Genomic DNA, 20,556 nt, shown 5'->3' with positions numbered 1-20,556 from the left:
AAGATTAACGCAGTGTGTAGCATCTGGTGAAAATGGTTAAATTTTTCACCAAAAGGTGAATGATTACCCAATTAAACACTTCGAGAAGCCAGCAAACTCAGTTAAACTCAAATGCCACGTGCCTGGGGGACGCCCAGGGGAGGCCAAGGTCTCATGCTTGGAGGTGCCCTTGAGACTTTTTACAACCCTTTCATATGCTTGCCTGGTGCCACCGTAAGATTACTGGTCCCAGCCCCGTCCCTCTCAGGAGACCTGGGCTGAGGCTCTGGATGGGATCTCTGCTCGGCCTCTCCCTTACGTGGCATGGCGGACATACCACCCCAGTCACTCGCCTACAAAATGGGATTAATTATAAACCAACCCATGCTTCTGCTGCGAGGAGCCAATGAAACCTCCCGTAAGAGCATTTAGGGGAGGACACCCTCAGGACAGAAATGTTTGCTGTGGCCACCGCTGCCGGCAGGGCCCTGAGGCCCACAACCCAGCCGTCCAGGAGCAACACCGCTGCTGTGGGCAGAATTAGAAAAGCAGCAACCCCCCCTTCTGGAAGAGCGATTTGCCCCGTTGAACATCTTGTGGCAGTAGCGTGCTTCAAGCTAACCGGCCGAGCGGAGCACTTCACAAAGGGTCGTGGTTAAACATTAAAAGTCTAACCCTCCTGGTACGGAGTGAGCTGGGCGGGAGGAGGGAGCGTTCGTTTTCAAAGCAGTGCCTTTAAAACTCCCAGCCATAAAATGCAAAGCACTCCTACATGTTTCTTCAACAAAACAATGAAACGTTTTGAAGAGAACACTTTCATGATCTGAAGCCCGTCACAAACACAAATTCATGTAGCCGAAGCTAGGATGTAGTCGGAAGTCCTGCCGGCCTAATCCATTTCCAGTCTCTGGGCGGGGTGAGAGCGCCCAGCGGGAAGAGCATGGGGAACAGGAACAGAACCTGGGCAGTCCTCGGGGCCTCCCACGCACAGCACGTCATGTGGCGGCTGCCCCCGCATCTCAGTTCCTCCTGGAGCACAGCCTTCGGAAGCCAGTGACCCTGGTCATCATGAGTAACCGGGCGCTCTTTCTATTTTTAGGAGCACAAAGTCCCTTGGCCACGGGATGTGCAGGCTTCTCAGGGTGTGTCCTGTCACCAAGACCCCACCCTCTCAAGCCCAGGTTCACACCCAGCCCGGCTGAAGGTTAGCACCCTTGGCTTGAGCCAGCCCCTCCTCTTGGTTCTGAGCCAACGAGAGCCACCCAGAGACTCACACGTGTGGTGAAATGTGCCGGGCACACCCAGGAAGCCACACTTTCTGTGGGGACACGCTCCTTTCCCATTGTCATCCCCCCGCCACCCCGGACTACAAACAACGTTTGTGGAACCGAGTCCAATACAGGCAAAGAAGACTACGTGTCTCAGGCCTGCTTTGACCACTGCTTTGCTACGTGCCAGCTTCGGATGCGTGGTCAAGTTCATTAACTTCCCTGGGCCTAAGTTGTTTGCTGTTTGCTCATTGACAGAGCAAAAGAATTATGTGGCCAGCAGTGGCTCGGGAGGCAGCAGGAGCTCACCTTTACGTGCGGTTGCCGTGTTTACGTACTGAAGGGTCTGTGACGGAGGAGGATGGCCGCCTGTTCTCAAGGTCCAGGAGCCCTGCACACGCCTTGTCAGGGTCCCTTCCCACAGCCTGAGAGCGAATCCTGCTTTTATCAACCCATCTCACGGATGATTAGAATGAGGCTCTCGGAAGTTAAGTAGCTTCTCCACCCCAGGCAGCCGGACTCCAGAATTCCCTCTCCATCCTGCACTGATTGCCATTTCTATTATTTATGTTTTATTTTTTAGTCTTAAGAAAACAAACAGAAGTTTGGAAGGGGCCGTGACCGGGCTGGCTCTGAGATCCCAGGGCAGTTTGGGAGTGGAGCCCCCAGCTGCCTCACCACGTCCTGGGTGGTGGGGTGTTTGGGGGTGAGGACAGGGAACAGGGCTGCTATGGAAGGATCCGCCTTCCGGGCTGAAGGATGTATCGGCCCACGGCCCCCCAGGTGTGGGGGGTGCTGGGTGCCGGGGTCAGGAGAGCACCGTGTGGCTCAGAGACCAAGGACCAGTCTCTCCATGCTGCAATTTCAGAATCAGAAAGTCTCCTGCCTCTGGACCATCTGCTCCCACACACACGCCATGCCCACGTCCTTATTCTGGCGGCAGAAAGACATCAGATCAGGCAACTGAGAACCTGGCTCCAAGTCTGCGCTCGGTGGTGGGTTTCAGGGAGGGAAGAAGATGGTCACTGGGTGGGCAAGGTGCCGGCAGGAGAGCCGACTTCAGAGCGGTGCTTGGTGCCGGCCTGCCCCTTGCAGCATCTGCACGCCCCCAGGGCTTCCAAGAGCACGAGCAGCCCCAGAGGGCACGAGTCTGCTGAGTGGTCTACCTATATATATGGTCACATGCCACTCGCACGAGTACCAGCCATGTGGGACTGGCTGCTAGAGGGCTGCGGAGACCCTGAAGTCTCATATCCAAGGAGACAAGTCTTCCTGCCCTTCTTAATCCACAGGGTATGTTGAGAGGCTCAAATAAAATTATAATGGTGATAGCAAAGCTTACCTGGAGGGTATCCCTGCCTCCCATTGTGCTTGCAAACATCAACTCATTGTGGGGGGGGGGCACTAATCACTTTGACATTAGTGTAAAGAATTAATTTCCCTAAAATTATCATCATAGACCCTGTGTTCTTAGAAAATTGAAGAGTACAATATTCTCTATGATTTATTTATTTTGCAAATGTGGATGAACGTTGTTGCCCAGCTCATTGTAATAGGACCACATGGGTTAATTAAGGGGTCATATCACGACCACTGAAACGTTCTAATTCCACAGGCTAGTTCAGGCTTTCAAAATGGTGTTTCATGTGGTTCCACTACGACAAATGTAATGCACATTTATGAAGTAATTTTAGAATGGCAAATCACGTCTACGTCTCTGAGTAGTCCGCAAACTTTGTTCTTCCTGAACAGGATTTCTAAGGAATACACGCACACTGTTTCATTACCTCTACCTTCAGACACAGTAAGGGAGAGTCAAGCTCTTCCTCTCCAGAACTGTGAAACGTACCTCCCCGTACCAGATTCCCGTTCTGAATGGTTCCTTAAAGGTCATCTGTGATATCGGGATTGAGATAGTTTGTCCCCTACAGGAACCAAGCTCTGCTCCAACTTTGAGATGAGTAAACGCGGTCTTTATACCTGTAGTGCCCTTTGCACTAACCCAGGGTGTGAGCGCCTGCCTACTCAGCCATCATTTGCATGGGTTTGTCACTTGTACCCGTTTCCTCTTCCATTACTTGTCCACATTATCAAAATCTGATAGAAATTTCAGATTTCAAAGAACATAAATGTTTTTAGCTTCAAAGAATTTAGAACTTTTTTCACCATTGAGAACCATATTTTTAATATGTTCAAAGTTTCACAACAAGTTAATTTATTACAGTAACCTTGACTTCGGGGTGGGCGGTTATAGAGGACTGACCTTTCGGAGGATGAGCGCCGTCTGGTGACTAAGTCCCTGTTTTACATGGAGTTTAACAACTGCTCTTGGAACGCCTGTCTTGACTTCTCGTTCTGCCTCGGCAGGTTCCCCGTGTTAGCACACTGCTAATCACGTCATACGTATTCAATGGGCGTTTCTAAATGAAAAATATTAATCCTAAGACAGAGTGTTAAAAAATAGTAGATAAGAAGGTTGTGCATTCCTAATAGCTTCATAAAGGAGATCTTTCTGTCCAAAGAGCTGCTGCTTTGTAAATTACACTTGGAGTGTAAATTACGCTAAATTTCTGCTCCGTTTGACTTCTGTTCAATCAAGCCCAGACGGGTCATTATTTCAGAATCCTGTCAATGTTAAACCTGGCTGACTTATGGGATATTCATGAACAAAAGATCCTCAAAGGGATTTTCTGGAAGAATATCCTATTGGCAAAGTGGGTCTAATCCATTCTGGAGCTTTTCAAAATATTCCTGGTGACCCATTGTGTTCTTTTGACTCTGTGAACCAATTTTACCCACCCGTTCTTAGAGGGCAACCCAACAACTGTGTTCTCCATCTGCCTAGCCCTCACTCAGGGATGGCTGCAAGCCCAGTGCTCTTACCCTCTGGCTGGGCCGAAGTCCACTGATGGCCGATCCACTCCCATCCAGCCAACTATACTATGTCAATGGCAAAGGGTTGGTTCCTAGAACTTCTTGCAACGTTACATTTCCGTTTTGACTAATTCACTGCAATCCTTTTAAGCCAAAAATACATTTAACCTCCCTAGTGTGAAGGCTACAGGGCTATAATTTTTATCTTTCTTAAATCTTCTCCCTTCCTAGTCTCTTCCATACAAAAGCTGCACCTTGGAACCTCAAAAATGGGTTTGAAGGTCATATATCAGCACTTCTACCCACCATTGGGTTTGAATTATGTCAGCAACCAGGGGTCCAGAGGACCAGGGCATTTACTCCAAAGTCTTGCCCACCTTTTGCTTCCAACACCTGGTCCTGGAAAGACGAGTTCTGAATCCCCCAAAACAGCTGGAATAGACATACCTGGTACCTTCTGAGGAGAAGGAGATCCTAGGTGCTAAAGTGCACACCACCAAACCTTTATTGTCTTAGAGAGTGAGACCGGGTCGGGAGGGTCCAGAGTCTCTGAATCATTCTACCGCTTTGAACACTGCATGGACTGGAGAGATTGCCCCTCCATCTTCCCCACCCTAGTGGGAAGAACCCTTTGCAAGGTGACATCATTTATGGAGTGTCATGAGATACAAAACTATCACAAAGTGACAGTCAACCAGGGCTGCACTTAACCTTGCTGATTGTCCAGACAAGCGAGCCAGTCACCACTCGGGAGCCGACATACAATAGAATAGACCTAATGACAAAATAACATAACATCAAATTCAGAATAAAATTCCGTCCCTTGGAGCATATTCCATGGGCTTTCTCTGCTCCTGCTTTCGCTGATATCTGGTCTTCTGGTAGAAAACAATGATGACCATGGAGACAATACTTAGAAGAATGACGAGCAGCGCAAGCCAAAACGAGTGACCGTAGCTGTGGGTAGTTCCTCCGTAGGCAGCTGCTGGGTATTGTGGGTACAGCGTCTGGGCCAGTTCTTCCGAGAGGTGGTTGGATTGTACGTTCCCCACGAACAGTATCATGGTCACGAAAGTGAAGAAGGCTGGAAAGAAGATTTAGTCTCGTAAATGATACAGTGATACCTTTTTTAATGTCAATTTTATTCTTAAAGGAACCTGTGCTCTGTGGGCACACACAGGGTTTACAGTCTTCTAGGTATTGGAGTGTAAAGCAAGCATAAGACCTGAGCTAGATTCTAGGCATGAACTGCTACAGACTGAGGACAGTGCCCAGCCAAGGGCAAAAATACAGTTCAAGTCCTTTCTGCAGGGTGTGCTGTGCTGCCGGCATGTCGTGGACCCCTCCCGCAGCCAGTGCAGGCAGAAATGTGCGGAATGAACTAGAGAATGAGCAGACATGAGAGTCAAACTTTCTAGAGAGGACTGGATGGATGACAAGGACAGAGGGTCCTTGAAGGACAGAGCTTTGCAAACAGAAGAGGCAGCCTACACGAAGACGCATAGGGAGCAGTGAGCTCGGAACCCCTGGGACCGAGAGACAGGACCTGGCCCATAGGGAGCCTCTCTGAGGGTCCTGAGCACTGACTACAGAGGAAGAGACCACCCCGGAGAGTCTCCGACGCTGGCTGGACTTTCACTCTGCTCACAGTGAAGCATAGCGTTTAACCAGGAAGGGTATCCTCGCTACACTCATGAAAAGAGAACTTGTTGTCTTCTCTTCCCCTTTTCTTCTTCACAATGTCCTCCCCTGGAGAGTGTGTCTTGGTAGTGACTTTGGACAGCCACCTTGGCCCAGTTGGAGAAGAGAGTTCTGGGGTCAGAGAGAGCCGGGTTCTAAATCTCCAGCCACACGGCCCCAGGGCTTCTCTGGACCTCATTCCTCAACTTCCAAAGGGGATCAGCTTGACCAAGACAAAGGGAAGATTCATGGTTGGTTGGAATGGGGCTGGGCTGGGAGTGGGGAGGCGGCGATGGCCAGAGGGTGAGTGCAGGGTGCTCTACAAGCTGATGGAATGTTCCAAGACTGACGGAGGGGATGGTTGCCCATCTCTGAGAACATTTACCCACAACTGGACAGACGTTCTGGGGTCAACGTGTCCTGGCCATAGCCTCACCCAGAGACTTTTCCCAATCCTCCAAAGGCCCTGACACATGGGCTTTTGTGTGAGGAGAACACTTGGACTGTCCTTGATGACGGACTTTCATGCTCAGCAAGATGGTTTTATTTCTCAATAATTTGGACATACAAGAGCCCCTCCTCTGATGCTCTACGCATCTCACACTCCTTCATTATCCTTCATTATGCTCTTGTGAAATTCTTGTAAAAACTTAGTCACAAAGGGGCAGGGTGAACAAAGGGTTACACGCTTTTCTCTGCGGTGGGAAGGGCTCGGCTTTGATTTGGGTCGGGAGGGCTCGCTGCAGACATGTGCTGACCTGAGCCTCCGCAGGAAGGAGCTGCCTCTCCCTGTCTGCTTCTCTGGCTCTCTGGGACAGGGGATTTATGGAGGGTAAAGAGGGCCCCATGGTACCAGAGGGAGCTCCTGAAGGCTCAGGATGCTGTCTCCAGGCCTGGCCTGTCCCCACCAGGCCATGTGACCTGCCCCATCACCTTCTGCTCTCTGGGGTCCTGGGATGAGGATCAAACAATGTGCAAAGTTCTGCCAGGCCCCAACATTCTCTCAGCCTACGGTTATAGCCCCTGTGGTCAGGGTCGGGCCATGCCAGGCTGCTGTGGGGCGAAGGGCAGGCTGAGGTCAGAGGGCGCAGGAGCCTGGGAGGCTGTGATGCTGCTGTGTTTTCCTCCAAAACAGAATCTGGTCCTGTTCCTTCCGAACCACGCTAGGAAGCCCACGTCCTCTTCCCTGCAGCCAAGGGGCATTTGTACAAATCCAGCCTCATGAGGGATTTGCAGCACTTCCCTCTGGTTCGAGAGCCCCTGAGCCAGCCTGACCAACGGGACCAAGTCTCCAGCCAAGATGACCCAAAGCAAGGATATGTCAATGGCATCTTTGTGCATAAAAGCCTTCTGCAGGCCGAGCCTCACCTAAACAGTTTCCACTACGTTCTGCACACTCAGAGCTCATGTGAAGAAAATCGGGAGCCCCCAGAGGCAAACTCAGGACAAACATCTGGCTTCTCAGAGCACTGGGATCAAGAGGCCAGGAGGGGCGTTCAGAGGAGGCCAGACGCGAAGACCGATGCCACAAAAATCTCCCTGTGACCCCTGCCAGAATGCAGACCTCCTCTGCACACATCGATGTCTCGGATTGTGTCTCTGCCCACCTGACAGCCCCTTCTGTGTGTTAGAACTTGCCCCAAGCTGGGAAAGGAACGCCGCACGAGCTCGCCCGCTGTCAGACAATTCTTTGTTGCTAGAAGTAGGCGGAGATTGAGGGGAAGGCCACCGGCCCCGTGTTTTTCATGTTTTCCTCCACAGACATGCATCGGCCTCTGCCATGTGCCAAGTCAGCTTATCTTTGACTGTGGAGACAGAGAACTGGAAACTCCGGCCTTGCAGAAGCAGGGTTTATGAAGCAACAAGCTTTGTGCCCCACCAGCCATAGTGTGGCGACGTGGTCCCGTTTTGTGTCTGAGGCCCCACATCCAAACCTCCTTTGGTACTGGCACCTGCTTCTCCTCTTGGAACTGCCCCCAGCCCCAGCTCCAAGGGGTCAGGTGTCCCAGGCATTGGGTGGGTCAGCCGGTGAGGTCAACCCCATTGGTGGCCATGGGGATTGCTCCAGGGGTGGGGAAGGACAATTCCAGGGAGAGTCAGATTTGGGGGAAAAGAAGTCTTTCTCCTGGGGTTGCTGGCAGTTATCCTGCCCTAAGGGGGCCCACCCACTGCTTACTGCCAGAGAGAGCACTGGGAAAATCAAGACACAAGCACAGAAGGGAATCAGAGTTCTGACAGTGTGGGCTGAGATCCTGAATCCAGCTGTGCCTGAAGCCACCGCTTTCTTTAGCTGCTTAATTATATGAGCAAAAAATTTATATAATCCATTTTTTTACCCTGGCAAAGAGTGCCGAGGAGTCTTGCCTTTGGTTTGACTGAGGTGAGCTATAATCCTAGAAATAGCCTGGGGAGAGGAAGACTGGCCTTCGGGAGAGGACGTTTGAGTTTGTAACCAAGTCCCTCAGCCGGATCCTGGTGCGTCTGTGAGACCGGAGCATTCCACAGCACTGTTGTGGCTGGCCCACAGAGGGTGCCCAGTAAATGGGTGTGTGTGTGTGTGTGTGTGTTTGTTTTTACCACCAGGTAATAAAACCACAGGAAGAAAGGACAAGTCATGTGTGGATGTGGCTAAAGCAGCCCGACCCCAAATCCTCAGAGCCGCGGAGCGAGCATGCAGTGTAGCCAGACCTGCAGTCCCAGGTCCCACCGCTGGCCCAGCTGAATGATTATGAATTGCACTCTTAAAAGCATTCCCTCTTGAGCAGTGAGTCACATGGACTTCCCTTGATCAGTGCTGCCTGGGGCTGGCTCATGCACCTCTTCAACTGTTGGCTTGAAGAAGGCCACGGAGTTACAGTCAGGGCGCCCCTCCCCCGAGAGCCGGATGTCCCTCTTCTCCAGCACAGCACTACGGATGGCTGCAGTGCAGAAACCCGCGCATCCCTTCCCACCACCGGCAAGGGGCTCGTGCAAGGATGGCCTCACACGGAGGGACAAGAGGAAGCTGCCCAGAGTCCTCTTCAAGGCTTCCTGGTACCTTATTATCCAGACCACCTTTCGAGTACTTGAAAGTTCCTGGCTTCTGTTAAAATGCACCACCTGGCAGAAAGCCAGCTCCTACAGAAGCCTGTAGGTAGGACAGGCTTCTTCAGGTCCTTTCTCAAGATCAGGTTCTCACGGTGGAGAGGGGGAGAGAGCGGAAGAAATCTGGCCTCCTGGCGAGAGCCGAGGCAGCCACTTGACCATGCCTCTGGGCACTCACGGTGGCTACTGAGCCTCGAGAAACCCCAGTGAGAGCCACGCATCGTGGGACCGAAGCTGGGATCTGCTTCCCATCTCTGCTGCACCCCACCCAACCCTGACCAATACACAAAGTAACCTCGCCACACCACGCAGAATCACCCGGGGCTCACAGGTCACCCACAAGAAGGGTGTTGGCCCCAGAGTCTCTAAATGACCTTCTTTCTGGTCCTCGGTGCACAGTCATAGAGATGTGTCATGTTTGGATTTTAGCCCACACTGTTATTCGGAGGTGAGGAGAGTAAATGTGTGCACGTGTGTGTATGTGTGTGTGTACGTGTGTATATGTGAATGTGTGTATGAGTATATGTGTGTGCATGTGTGTATGTGTATATGCATGTGCATCTGTGTTCGTGTATGTGCGTGCGTGTATGTGTGTGTACGTGTGTCCATGTGTGAATGTGTATGTGCGTGCATGTGTGTATGTGTGTGAATGTGTGTATATGTATATGCATGTGCATATGTGTTTGTGTATGTGTGTATGCATGTGCATGTATGTGTGTGCATGTGTGAATGTGTATGTGTGTCCATGTATGTGTGTGAATGTGTGTTTGTGTGTGCATGTGTGTGTGCATGTGTGTGAACGTGTTCATGTTTGTGTGTGTACGTGTGTGATTGCTTATGTGTGTGCATGTGTTTGTGTGTGTGCACGTGCGTGTATGTGTGTGCATGTTTGTGTGTACGTGTGTGCACGTGTGTGCATGTGTGTTTGTGTATGTGTGTGTGTGTGCGTGTGTGTGTATACGTGTGTGTGTGTGTACTTCCTATACGGAACCTAATCTGGAGCTCAGCACATAGCAGGAGTTTGTTGTCAACCGTGAATGTTTTGTCGATGTAGGAGCATTGTCTTCAGCCCCTTACTTTTGATTCTCAACAGCAAAGAGTGGTGTAGGCTATATATTTTAACACCTCACACCCTGTCCACATGTCACTCCTTGCCTCTCCACCAGGGCATTTATTTTATTTTTTTTTTTTTAAGATTTTTTTTTTTATTTATTTATTCGACAGAGACAGCCAGCGAGAGAGGGAACACAAGCAGGGGGAGTGGGAGAGGAAGAAGCAGGCTCATAGCGGAGGAGCCTGATGTGGGGCTCGATCCCACAACGCCGGGATCACGCCCTGAGCCAAAGGCAGACGCTCAACCGCTGTGCCACCCAGGCGCCCCTCCACCAGGGCATTTAAAACACTTTTATTTCCAAGGAGCTTAATAAATGCTGTAGGTTTACAAACATAAACCCCGGGCCCCAGCACACAACTTGGCACATACCAGGTCTGCTTAAATTCCATGGCTCCCCGGGATCGTGTGTGTGCATGCGTGGGGCCGAGCCGCAGAGGGACAGAGACACAGAGGCCGTGCTCGTCAGCAGAGCGCCCGGTGTTCCCGGGGATACTCACCAGCAAATCCGCTCCAGGTGTACACGCCCACTGGCCCCAAGAACGTCTGGTAGGGGTTGCTGACGCTGTTGTAAAAGGTGAGCCCAGAACTGATCAGCGAGGTGCACAGGCTGAGGACCAGGGACAGGATAACCACCAAATGCAGCGTCTTCTGGGAAGAATTGTTCAGTTTCTCTAAAACTAAAGCAGTATGTGGTAAGCACGTAGCACAAAAAGCAAACACCAGTCCCAGACCCGAGGGCTACACCAGCACCCCTGGCAGTCCTTTGCACCCTCCCTTCTCGGGCGCTGGGGGAGCGAATAGCAGGCGGCACCTCTCAGGTGCGCGAACCGGAAGGGGCGGGGCCTCGGGGTCCTCTTTCCCTCCGGCATCCTTGAATGTGTGTAACCGCAGGACTTCGGATAACTGGCTATCCACCCCAATTTTAATTTCCCCGAGAAAAAGGGATGCCCTCCTTGATAAGGAGCGGCAGGGCGGGACACGTGACCCCAGCGCATCCTGGCCTCAGGTGCCTGCTGGTGGGCATCAACACGCTTCCTCAGGGACGGTGTTCCCTTGCTCGGAGCACTCCTGTGCTTCCCCTTGGGGACACTTACTCAAAACCTGTGACCCAGAGGATCCGGGACACCCCGAGATTTCGGAGGTGAGCCCATTACACAGAAGGCCAGGAGGGGAGGGGCTGATGGAGGTGACCAGGTAACTGGGAACCAAAGATGGCCTTGGGGACAGGCAGGTGACTGCTGTGTGTACAAATGGGGTGTCGGCCACACTTCCTGACGTCACTTCCCCGGAGCCAGAGAGGACCCAGGACCCATGTGGCTCAAACGCAGAAGTTGACCCGTGGGTAAACCATCAGAACTCTCCCCAAGCTCAGTTCCTCTGAGCTCCAACAGCATTTTATAAAATGTGCACATTTCTTAAGTGCAAAGGAGCTCCAGACATGGATATGCACTCGTGCCAAACGAAACACAGATGTCCTGGCGGTTAGCTGTGAGCTCCTGCTTTTGCCATCCTCCTGTTTCTAACCGCAACCAGCCACCGTCCCTATGCATGTTTCCCCTGCTCGATCCTTTGTTTACAACACAGACTGACCAGACACCGGAGGCATGCTGTCCCCACACTTACCGGTAACCCCACCCATGCATTTATAAAACATGTCCAAAGGCTGCCGGGTGTCTTAGGGCCTTAGGTGATTGCCACCACATTAACTAACGTGTTTACCACGATGTTCTGCAAAAGCCACAATGATACACAGAAAGGAATCTGGGGAAAAGATTTCAGAGTTCATCGTAAGATACCAACGAAGTCATTGGGAATTGTGAGATAGGAGAACTGTGATGGGCAGGGGAGGTCCGGTAAGAGAAAATAAAAGCCTTCTTCTTTCCATTCCTGTTTCCCAGGCACCTGGGAGAGAGCGGGGAGCCACTCCCAGCCTCGCCACAGAGCAGCTGTAAGGAACAGAAACCAGAAAGGACAGGAAAGATCCCTTGTTCCAGGGCTTGGGAGCTCCTTATCTCTCTCTCTCTGAACCAGAGAGCTCCAAGAAACAGGGTCCCTGGGAACAGGAGGGGGCGCGCCCTGGGGAAGGAGCCCTGGGGAAGGAGCCACCAAGCCTGCTCCTGACATGTGTCTTGGTGACAAGGGGCTCTGTCTTTGTAAGGTCTTTTCATGCCACGTCGCTTTCATCATTTAAAAGCTCTTCACTGGTGTCGTATGGAACTGATGAGTCACTGAGCTCTACTCCGGAAGCCAACATTGCTCTGTATGTTAACTAACTGAAATTTAAATTAAAACACACACACACATGAATGAATGAATGAATGAATGAATGAATGAATGAATGAAAGCTCTTCATTGTGTTGGGCCCACACATGCGTCTCTCTGCCTTTTGCCCGAAGTCCTACTGCTTCCTCTGGAGCAACGCAGAGTCTACTTGCTCCTCTCAGTCTGGCAGCCTCTCTCGTCATTGAAGAGAGACATAAACCCCAATGTGATCGACAGCCCACATCTCCAGAATGTTCTTCGTAAGGCATGATTCCAAAACTCCTGCCCGCCTGCTCCCTGCTCTGCACACACTTGACTCTGACTTCAAGCCCCAAAACACGCTGGCCAGAGCGGCACAGCTCTCCCCGATCAGAGGGGGTACGACCTGTACCAGATCTCTCCTCTCTCCAGTTCTGAGCACCTAGATTGTTAATTCTGATTTTTATTATTTTTTTTACATCAGCAACACTCTGGGAGGGAGACAGATTTCCTGTCCCTGGACAGTGGACAGCGAGAGGCTGCAGAAACCATACTGGTGGGAAGAGGAGCAGAGATGGAGACCAGCAGCCGGCCCATGCAGGCGTGGCCACGCATCCCTGGGAACCCCCTCGGAGAACACAGAGGCCAGAAGAGGGAAGCTATCAGCCCAGCAACAAGGACCCGATGATGTCACCACCTGTGACTTGAGAACATTTTGCTCCTCAGTGAGAGGCAGGCCTGGGAGCAAAGTTCAGCTCACATGGACCCAGAAGTGACTGGACTGTTTCAAAGCTTCTGCTAATGACCCACAGGCTGGGCCAGGTCCTCAGCACAGCCCCCTGTGGGACGCATCCCAAGGAGAACTCTAATGACAGAGTTAAACTATAAATGTCCTGCCTGCCACCACCTATGGCCTGGGTGAGGATGGCTGAAGTCCGATGGGCCACCTGCCCTGTGGGGAGCTGCGTGGGCTGTGCTGTTAGGAAGGCTCTGAGCTCAGGCTGAGACGCTTGCTCCCTAGCTTGCCATGGAGAGGCCAGGGTCGGGGACTCTCCGAGCTCTAACGTAGCATGCATCTGTCCTGAAACGAGTGGGTAATGACAGCAGAGTAGGATTAGAGAAAAACGGGAAGTAGGACACACCTGTTCGGAGGTGCAGGGTCAAATGCTACGGAGTTTCCAACTGTCGCCATGAGGAAGAATTGCTTCCCATGCCACTCACCCTGCGCCTCCCAGGCCACCAAGGAGGAAGCCTGAAACTAACCAGAAATTTGCTGGGGACCAAATAAACTCTGTGTTTAGCCAGTAAGAAATAATTTGGATACTTAACTAGAAAATAGACATTTCAGTGTGGGGAGAATGTCATCTCCGGTGTGCCCTGGCGAATATTTCTGCTTTATACACTTATTAAAAGCTGCACATGGATGTTTATTTGCAAATGGGGAACATTCTACTTTTTCAGAGTAAACTAGAAAGTGACAATTAGGTTAGGCTTTGTTTTTGACAGTTGGTAAGATCTAACAGACACGATTTTTCAAAAGGGCGTCAATGTAGAGCCTCCTGACTCATACTCTTCTTTGTATTAACGGAACGGTTTATCAGAATTTTAACTGCTGTATTTAAAATTCTATTTCAGCTTCTGAATTTCCTGCCACACAGGTAGGACAGCTGTGGCTCTCAGCCCCCTCCCGGCTCGGAACTCAGACAATGAAAGCTGGAAATTCAGGGAAAGTTAGCAAGAATGAAATAGAATAACCCCCCCCTACCCCGAGCATCTGACAGCTGCTCTCTGCCTACAAAATTAGCAAATACATTCCGTTCTCTCCTCTTCCTTTTCAGGGCCAAGCGTTGGAATCAGGAAAACCACCTCACAATCGGAACTAATTGCCCGGATTCTGGCAACCTCAGGAAGGAGGCCGTGGCTCCCACAGCTGGGAGGCAGAAAATGTGCTGGGGGCGGTGGGCAGTGTACAGAAATGGGTCATCCAGACGTCGGGCTTTCTGCGCATGGGGATTTAACCCTTCCGGAGCCACTCGCCATACGGTCTTCCTAGCTCTGGTTTTCCATCAGTCCTCAGAACTTGAGGGAGAACCAGTGGCTTTGTGGGTGGGTGGGAACCGCCCCCACCCACTCCTCAAGCACCTGGTCATCAGGGAACCTGACCTAGTGGACCCCTCAACCCGTGGACCTCAGTGTGCCCCTGACAAGTTGGGCCTTTGAGGTCTTCCAAGAAGTCCCAGCTGGCATGCCCAGCCTCTGGGAAATGTATCTGGGTTCTCTCACGGAGAAGGAGGGGGAGTGCCTTTTCTGCCCTGTTAAACTCCATCACCCGGCACGGTCATGTCTCTGGGGACAAATAATAAGTGGCTCCTTCTCGGAAAAGTATAGATGTGGGGTGGGGGGGAGGTTGGTAAGCAGGAGTACTAAGGAAGAAATAAGCCTCATTGGTTTGTCTCCTTGCAATTAATTCGTTTTTGCAGCAGATTTACTGTTCTAATTATTTTTTAGCTTGGGCCAATGGTGCAATTTTGTGTCCCCTGAGAACAAATGGGGTAGGCGGAGAAAAGAGACTGGTGGGTGGGGTGGGCGGGGAGATTGGGTGAAACTCCCCCTTGCTGTCATAGCGACCTGCACTGCCAGATTTAACTGACGGGGCCTTTCTCTAGCTAGAAGCTATGGTGAGCTCACCAAGCCCAGGAGCCATGTGCAGTGACTCGCAGTGTCCCAGGCCCTCCCTCACCGAGCAGCTGCTCAGGGAAGTGTTTTGGACTGAAATTCAATATCCAGAACATCTGGAGTCGCAAAAGCAAAGTGCTTACTGGTGGACACAGGGGCTGTAACTTTTCATCTGGATATTGGACAAACTGAGATGCCACCGATGAAGCTGGTAGATCTCCAGGTCGGCCTGAGCTGGCCACATAATCTAGTCACATATTAGAGAGTTTCCTTGCCGGGTTTAATGGATTATTTTCCCCACCAGTTGACCTATTGGTGGCTGGATTCTTTTGGAGTGTTGAAATCAGCCATTGTCACTTCATACTGTGCTGTTATCTCAAAATCTACAGCCCAAATTGGCACAATGTGATAAGTCCTGTGCAGAAATATAGCAGAGCTTTGCAATATTAACTCCTCTTTGGAGATTTTCAGTGTGACCTCATCCTGGGCAAGACGTTGATAATGTTAACGTCTTCAATGGAAAAGTTGACGCATCACTGCTGGGGAAGAAAGTGGCATTTATACAGATTTTATTTTGCTGCCAATGATTGGTTTCTGATTTGAGATGAGCCCCATGTGGTCCCGAGAAACCCGCAGGGCGGCAGTCATGCCTCAGTCTCCAGTTCTGCTCTCCAGGGAAAACACCCATGGGTCTGCAGCCGCTGACCCCGTGATATACGTTCTAGTTATATGACGTTTCCCTATCTTAGAGAACTGTTGACAAATGCTCCCAGTCCAGTGATTGCTAGAACCCTCCACAGTGAACACCCCCTAGGCACCGGGGAGCCCTCAGCAGACATCAGCCAGAGCAAGCTGTGGTGTACCCTCTCTGATTGGGGGCGGCTTATCTTCTACAGGACCTGGACGCTGGCCAGTGACTTTAGAATGTTGACCATGGCTCTGCAGCTACAAAGAATGAAAGTAGAGAGCCAGGCAAAGCAAATGCAAACAGTGTGCCTCGTCCACGCTGCCATCTGGCTCCACAGCGCCCACTTGGCCCTGTGCCCTCAGGGGTGTTCTCGACAGTGCCTCTCCCGCGATCTCCACAGCGTCCCTCACCCTCCCTCACATCGGGCTCTAGAGCCAGGCTCCGACCTCCCCTGGCCTCCCCGAGCTTTCCTGATAGAGGTAATCAGGCTCTCACTGAAGCCATGTAGCTCAGACGGGAACCAACTGGTTCCAAACAGACCGCATGAAAATCAAAAAATTCACCGGCTGTTATCTCATATTTAAAAATTTTTCAGTGTGTCTGGAAACTCCGGAACTAGTACACATTCTGGTTCCGAAAATGCTATTCACATACTGAATGTGTGACCGCATGTTTGAAAGTCTCAGTTTCTGGTTGCTGCAAAGGGAATATTCTTCGCTTTCCCGAGAAGCGGAGGCCGGTCCTGGAGGAGGGGTGTAACGGTACCGGACCACTGGAGGAGATGTTGCTTTTGCTAATGCCGAAGAGACAATTTCATGACTTGGAGATACAACTACGTTGCTCAGGATTTAAGGCTCAAACTCACACCAAATACTACATTTGTATGAGGTAGGTAATGACGCACGTTTGTAAGTCAGCGGTAATGACTGAGTCACGCTGGTAATGCCTGTTTACCTGCACGCAACACCACTCAATGCAAAGTCCATCCCAGGCGTTAAATAAATTTACAAATGTTGCTTTTAGGGGCACCTGGGTGGCTCAGTCAGTGAAGCATCTGCCTTCTTCTCAGCTCATGATCCTGGGGTCCTGGGATCGAGCCCTGCGTTGGGCTCCCTGCTCTGTGGGGAATCTGCTTCTCCCTCTGCCCTGTACCCTGCTCATACTGTCTCTCTCTCACTCTCTTTCTCCAAATAAATAAATAAATAAATAAATAAATATATATATATAAAATCTTTAAAAAAATCTGCAGTCAATACAACTAAAAATACTGTTCTTACTATCTGTCTATGCTGGATACCATATTCCTTTTTTTTTTTTTTTAGATTTTATTTATTTATTTGACAGAGAGAGACAGCCAGCGAGAGAGGGAACACAAGCAGGGGGAGTGGGAGAGGAAGAAGCAGGCTCCCAGCAGAGAAGCCTGTTGTGGGGCTCGATCCCAGAACACCGGGATCACGCCCTGAGCCGAAGGCAGACGCTTAACGACTGCGCCACCCAGGCGCCCCTGGATACCATATTCCTGCTAGATATACTTACTTAATTATTTACTTGCCAGTAAACTTGGTAATGCTGCTTCAACAGAGCCTCTGCCAGAATTATTTAGACTGTGCTGCTAACAGACACAACCAGAACCGAGGAAGCCAAAATAATAATGTGGGTGAAATATATGTTCATATCTACAAGCCATCTCACAGCTTTTACAAGGGAATCATTTTTGAGCAGTTACTTGGCCCCAGTAGAGGCTGACATGAGTCTTACCCAGTTAATGCAATCTCCCTGTACCCATTCAAATTAATTTCTCATTTACCTCCAAAGTCTTTCTCCAATTCCTCAAGTCCATGACTGAATTCTTGATGACTCTTACCACGGAAGAGTCCATAGACGATGACGAGACTACCATTGGAAGAAGCGTCACTGATGGCAATTCTGCTGCTGACCCATTCTTGGGTCGCAAGCATGGAGCAGACTACGATGAACGCCCCAAAGCTCGTGAAAAAGCTCGATAAGAACATCAGGGTTTTCCTCGTCGTCGGCATCTTCTCGGGAAGGTCAGGGTCCCACGGTCAACAAAGAAAGCAACGATCTTTCGTACTATGTGGGGACCTTATCATTCGGAGCCCAGTATTTAGAAATGGAGTCTGAATGAACGCTTCTTATAAAATATAACAGCTTGCTCTTCAAGGGACAAAATGCCCCAAGGAACACTGGACTATGAATGTGGTCATAAAGATTTATAGCGGCTGAACTTTGGTCTGGAGTTAGGGGTTGCCATGGTGACAAGCAACCAGCGGAAACAAGGGGCAGGCAGGTATTCCCAAGGACTTCCTCGAGCACACAATTAATTTATAACTCTTTGTCATGTGCCCTCGGAGCACGCTCAGCCTACCATGTCAGGACTAGAATCCCTAAAACACGAGGGCCCGTCCTCCCACGATGTTGCGGACGCCGGCAGCCAACAGCATAGGCTGGCTTTACCGTTAAGGACGCGACCCTAACAACGGGTCAAAAAGGAACGCTGAGAAGATTCAGCCTTTGCTAAAGACGCTGTGAAATGAAAAGAGCAAAGTTGACAACCTCCTTACTTTTAGACTTCATTAGAGGGGTGCACCTTTCAAGTTTCCTCCTCCAAACTAGATGATAGTTGCACATTATTTAACTTATGACTTGAGAGGGTATCTAAGGACATCTTTATGTGTCCTCAGTGCTCTGATGGGAATGGTTCTGAGCATTCTCCTGTTAGGTCTTCATGCTGCCTCTCCTTCTTCCCTGTTGAGTGGCTAATGGTTTACAAATGATCCTTTCTGTCTCTCAGAGGCACTCCTCCGTTTGGCAAGCACATCGCTTCTCAAGATAGTAAATAGATGTTCACAACATGTTTGCTCTCCTCTTTTTATTGTATTCTTTGATTATAAAGTAACAGCATAAATGCACATTTGTGTCCCGTACTTTTCTTGAATAGCACCTAACGTATGCGTGGTGGAATGAGTGGGTCTTCTGTCTTTCCCCTTAGAGGAACTGGACTATGGGCCTCAGGAGGTGAGCCATGTTTGTTTTGCTGACCACTAGACTCCAGGGTCTGTCAAAGAGCAGACACTCAGCAAATATTTGTTAAATAAATTATTGGAGACATACGAACAAATACTCCACTGTTGTGGACATGTATGCTGTTTTTATTTTTAATTTGTGATTGAAAAAAGCCATGCAAACATGCATGAACGTACTTCTACCTAACCCTTGTCCATATCTCTGGGTATTTCCTGGCTTGGATTTCTGGAAGTGAGTCAAAGCACGCGAACTTTTACTGAAGCTGTTGCTACGCTTTGTTCAGCTGCTTCTTAGAAAAATTCATACGGATCTGACCACCCACCTTTACGCAGGTGAATGGGCATGCTTTATTCTGTCTTCACAACATTGTATATTATTGGGAGAACTGATTTTTTTCCAATTAAGTCTTTATTCTGACTGTATTTTTAAGTAGTTATTTCAGTAGTTTCAGTACTTATTTCCTTTGAGCCATTTTCTTTTTCTTTTCTTTTCTTTTTTTTTTTAAGATTTTATTTATTTATTTGTCAGAGAGAGAGAAAGCACAAGCAGGGGGAGCAGCAGGCAGAGGGAGAAACAGGCTCCCTGCTGAGCAAGGATCCCGATGTGGGACTCAATCCCAGGACCCTGGGATCATGACCGGAGCCGAAGGCTGGTGCTTAACCGACTGAGCCGCCCAGGCATCCTTAAGCCCATTTTCCAGAGTGAAATAATTTTGTATTGTGATACACAGATTATATAGGCTCATTACAAAAAATATATCACATAGAACTAACAAAAATAAAGACGAAAGCAAATATAATTAAAAATTCACTCTGGAAGAAGTAATTCTGTTCATACTTGGGCAGAGACTTTTATCCCCACATCTTTATGTCTACACCTACATTCATATTAAAACCAAGTTCTACTTTATGCTCAACTCTAAAATGCGCTACTACGAATCTCAACAATTTGTCATGGGACAATTCACCAATCGATCCGTTTTGCCCTTGTGACATGTAATCATAATTTACTTACACATATCTATTTTTTGGGGGGGACATTTTAGTTGTTTCCACTTTTTCGCTGCTGTACCCGTGGTGTGATGATGCCTCTTCTATGTTCCATTTTGTTAGCCTTTCCAGGAGTTCCTTTGTGATGGATTCTTACACACAGAACTGTTGAGTCAACAAGCGCGTGCAGACCGGAAGAAAGTTTGGACCACTTGAAGCATCTGCCAACAGCACTTCGTACAGAGAGCTCATTTTCCCACAACCCCATCACCACACACTATTACTAACCCTTTTCATCTTTCTCAAGCTGGGAGACGAAAAATAGGTTGTTGGTATTATTTCTAAAAAAGGAGCGTTGAGGGTTAACTTACATTTGTATTTTGATCGTCTGTTGGTATTTTCGTTTGCATAAGTTTCTGTTGACAGTGTTGGTTCTTTTATTAGATAGAGATGTTCTTTTATACATGATTGTACAGTAAGTGTGGTAACCTGTATCAACTCCACATGATATATATACATATATATATGAGTGTATATATTGATTCTATGGTTTGTATTTCACATATTGGTAGGGTTTTTGTTTTTTTACATCTTTGTGGATGCTTTGCTGCTTAAAGTTAAAAAGGTCTATGTAGTCGATCAAATATTTCAGTCTCATATGTTGTGCTTAAAGTCATAAGGCTGTCTACACACCCAAACCAGCTCAAGCTTGCTTAAAAATGGAAAAGTGACCTACTCCAGAAAGGTATACGGTTATCTCACAGTCCCTGAGGGGAGGATGAAAATGAGGACTCTGGGTGTCACCTGAATTAGCAATTTCCATTTTCTCTGCTCCTTTCTACAGAGATTCCATCTTTCTGGGTTTGTTTTTTTGAACATTAAAAGTCATTTCTGTCTGTATTGAATTTCTGTAGTTAC

The 20,556-nt window shown here is 49.3% G+C and overlaps 1 protein-coding gene across 1 annotated transcript; it reads right to left on the bottom strand.

Moving 5' to 3' along the window:
- Positions 1-4,692: 4,692 nt before the first annotated feature.
- On the bottom strand, positions 4,693-17,687 carry CLRN3 (clarin 3). Its single transcript, XM_008685673.2, has 3 exons — positions 17,412-17,687; positions 10,497-10,676; positions 4,693-5,205 (listed from the first exon to the last, which is right to left on the bottom strand). Exons 1-3 carry the CDS (start codon positions 17,638-17,640, stop codon positions 4,925-4,927), a joined length of 690 nt encoding a protein of 229 aa, XP_008683895.1. The 5' UTR covers positions 17,641-17,687; the 3' UTR covers positions 4,693-4,924.
- Between the last annotated feature and the right edge of the window lie 2,869 nt (positions 17,688-20,556).

The sequence above is a fragment of the Ursus maritimus genome, unplaced genomic scaffold, assembly GCF_017311325.1.
Source record: "Ursus maritimus isolate PB19 unplaced genomic scaffold, ASM1731132v1 scaffold_7, whole genome shotgun sequence".
Lineage (NCBI taxonomy): Eukaryota > Metazoa > Chordata > Mammalia > Carnivora > Ursidae > Ursus > Ursus maritimus.
The sequence above is the reverse complement of the archived record's forward strand: the minus strand, read 5'-3'. Positions and strand labels throughout refer to the sequence as shown.

What these genes read in the sequence shown, in the direction of transcription:
- CLRN3 (XM_008685673.2), bottom strand. Translation starts at nt 17,640, where the DNA reads ATGCCGACGACGAGGAAAACCCTGATGTTCTTATCGAGCTTTTTCACG. An exon ending in ATTGGAGAAAGACTTTGGAG is followed by an intron (nt 10,677 to 17,411) that starts GTAAATGAGAAA and finishes ATACTGCTTTAG; the next exon opens with TTTTAGAGAAACTGAACAAT. An exon ending in CACCTGGAGCGGATTTGCTG is followed by an intron (nt 5,206 to 10,496) that starts GTGAGTATCCCC and finishes TCTTCTTTCCAG; the next exon opens with CCTTCTTCACTTTCGTGACC.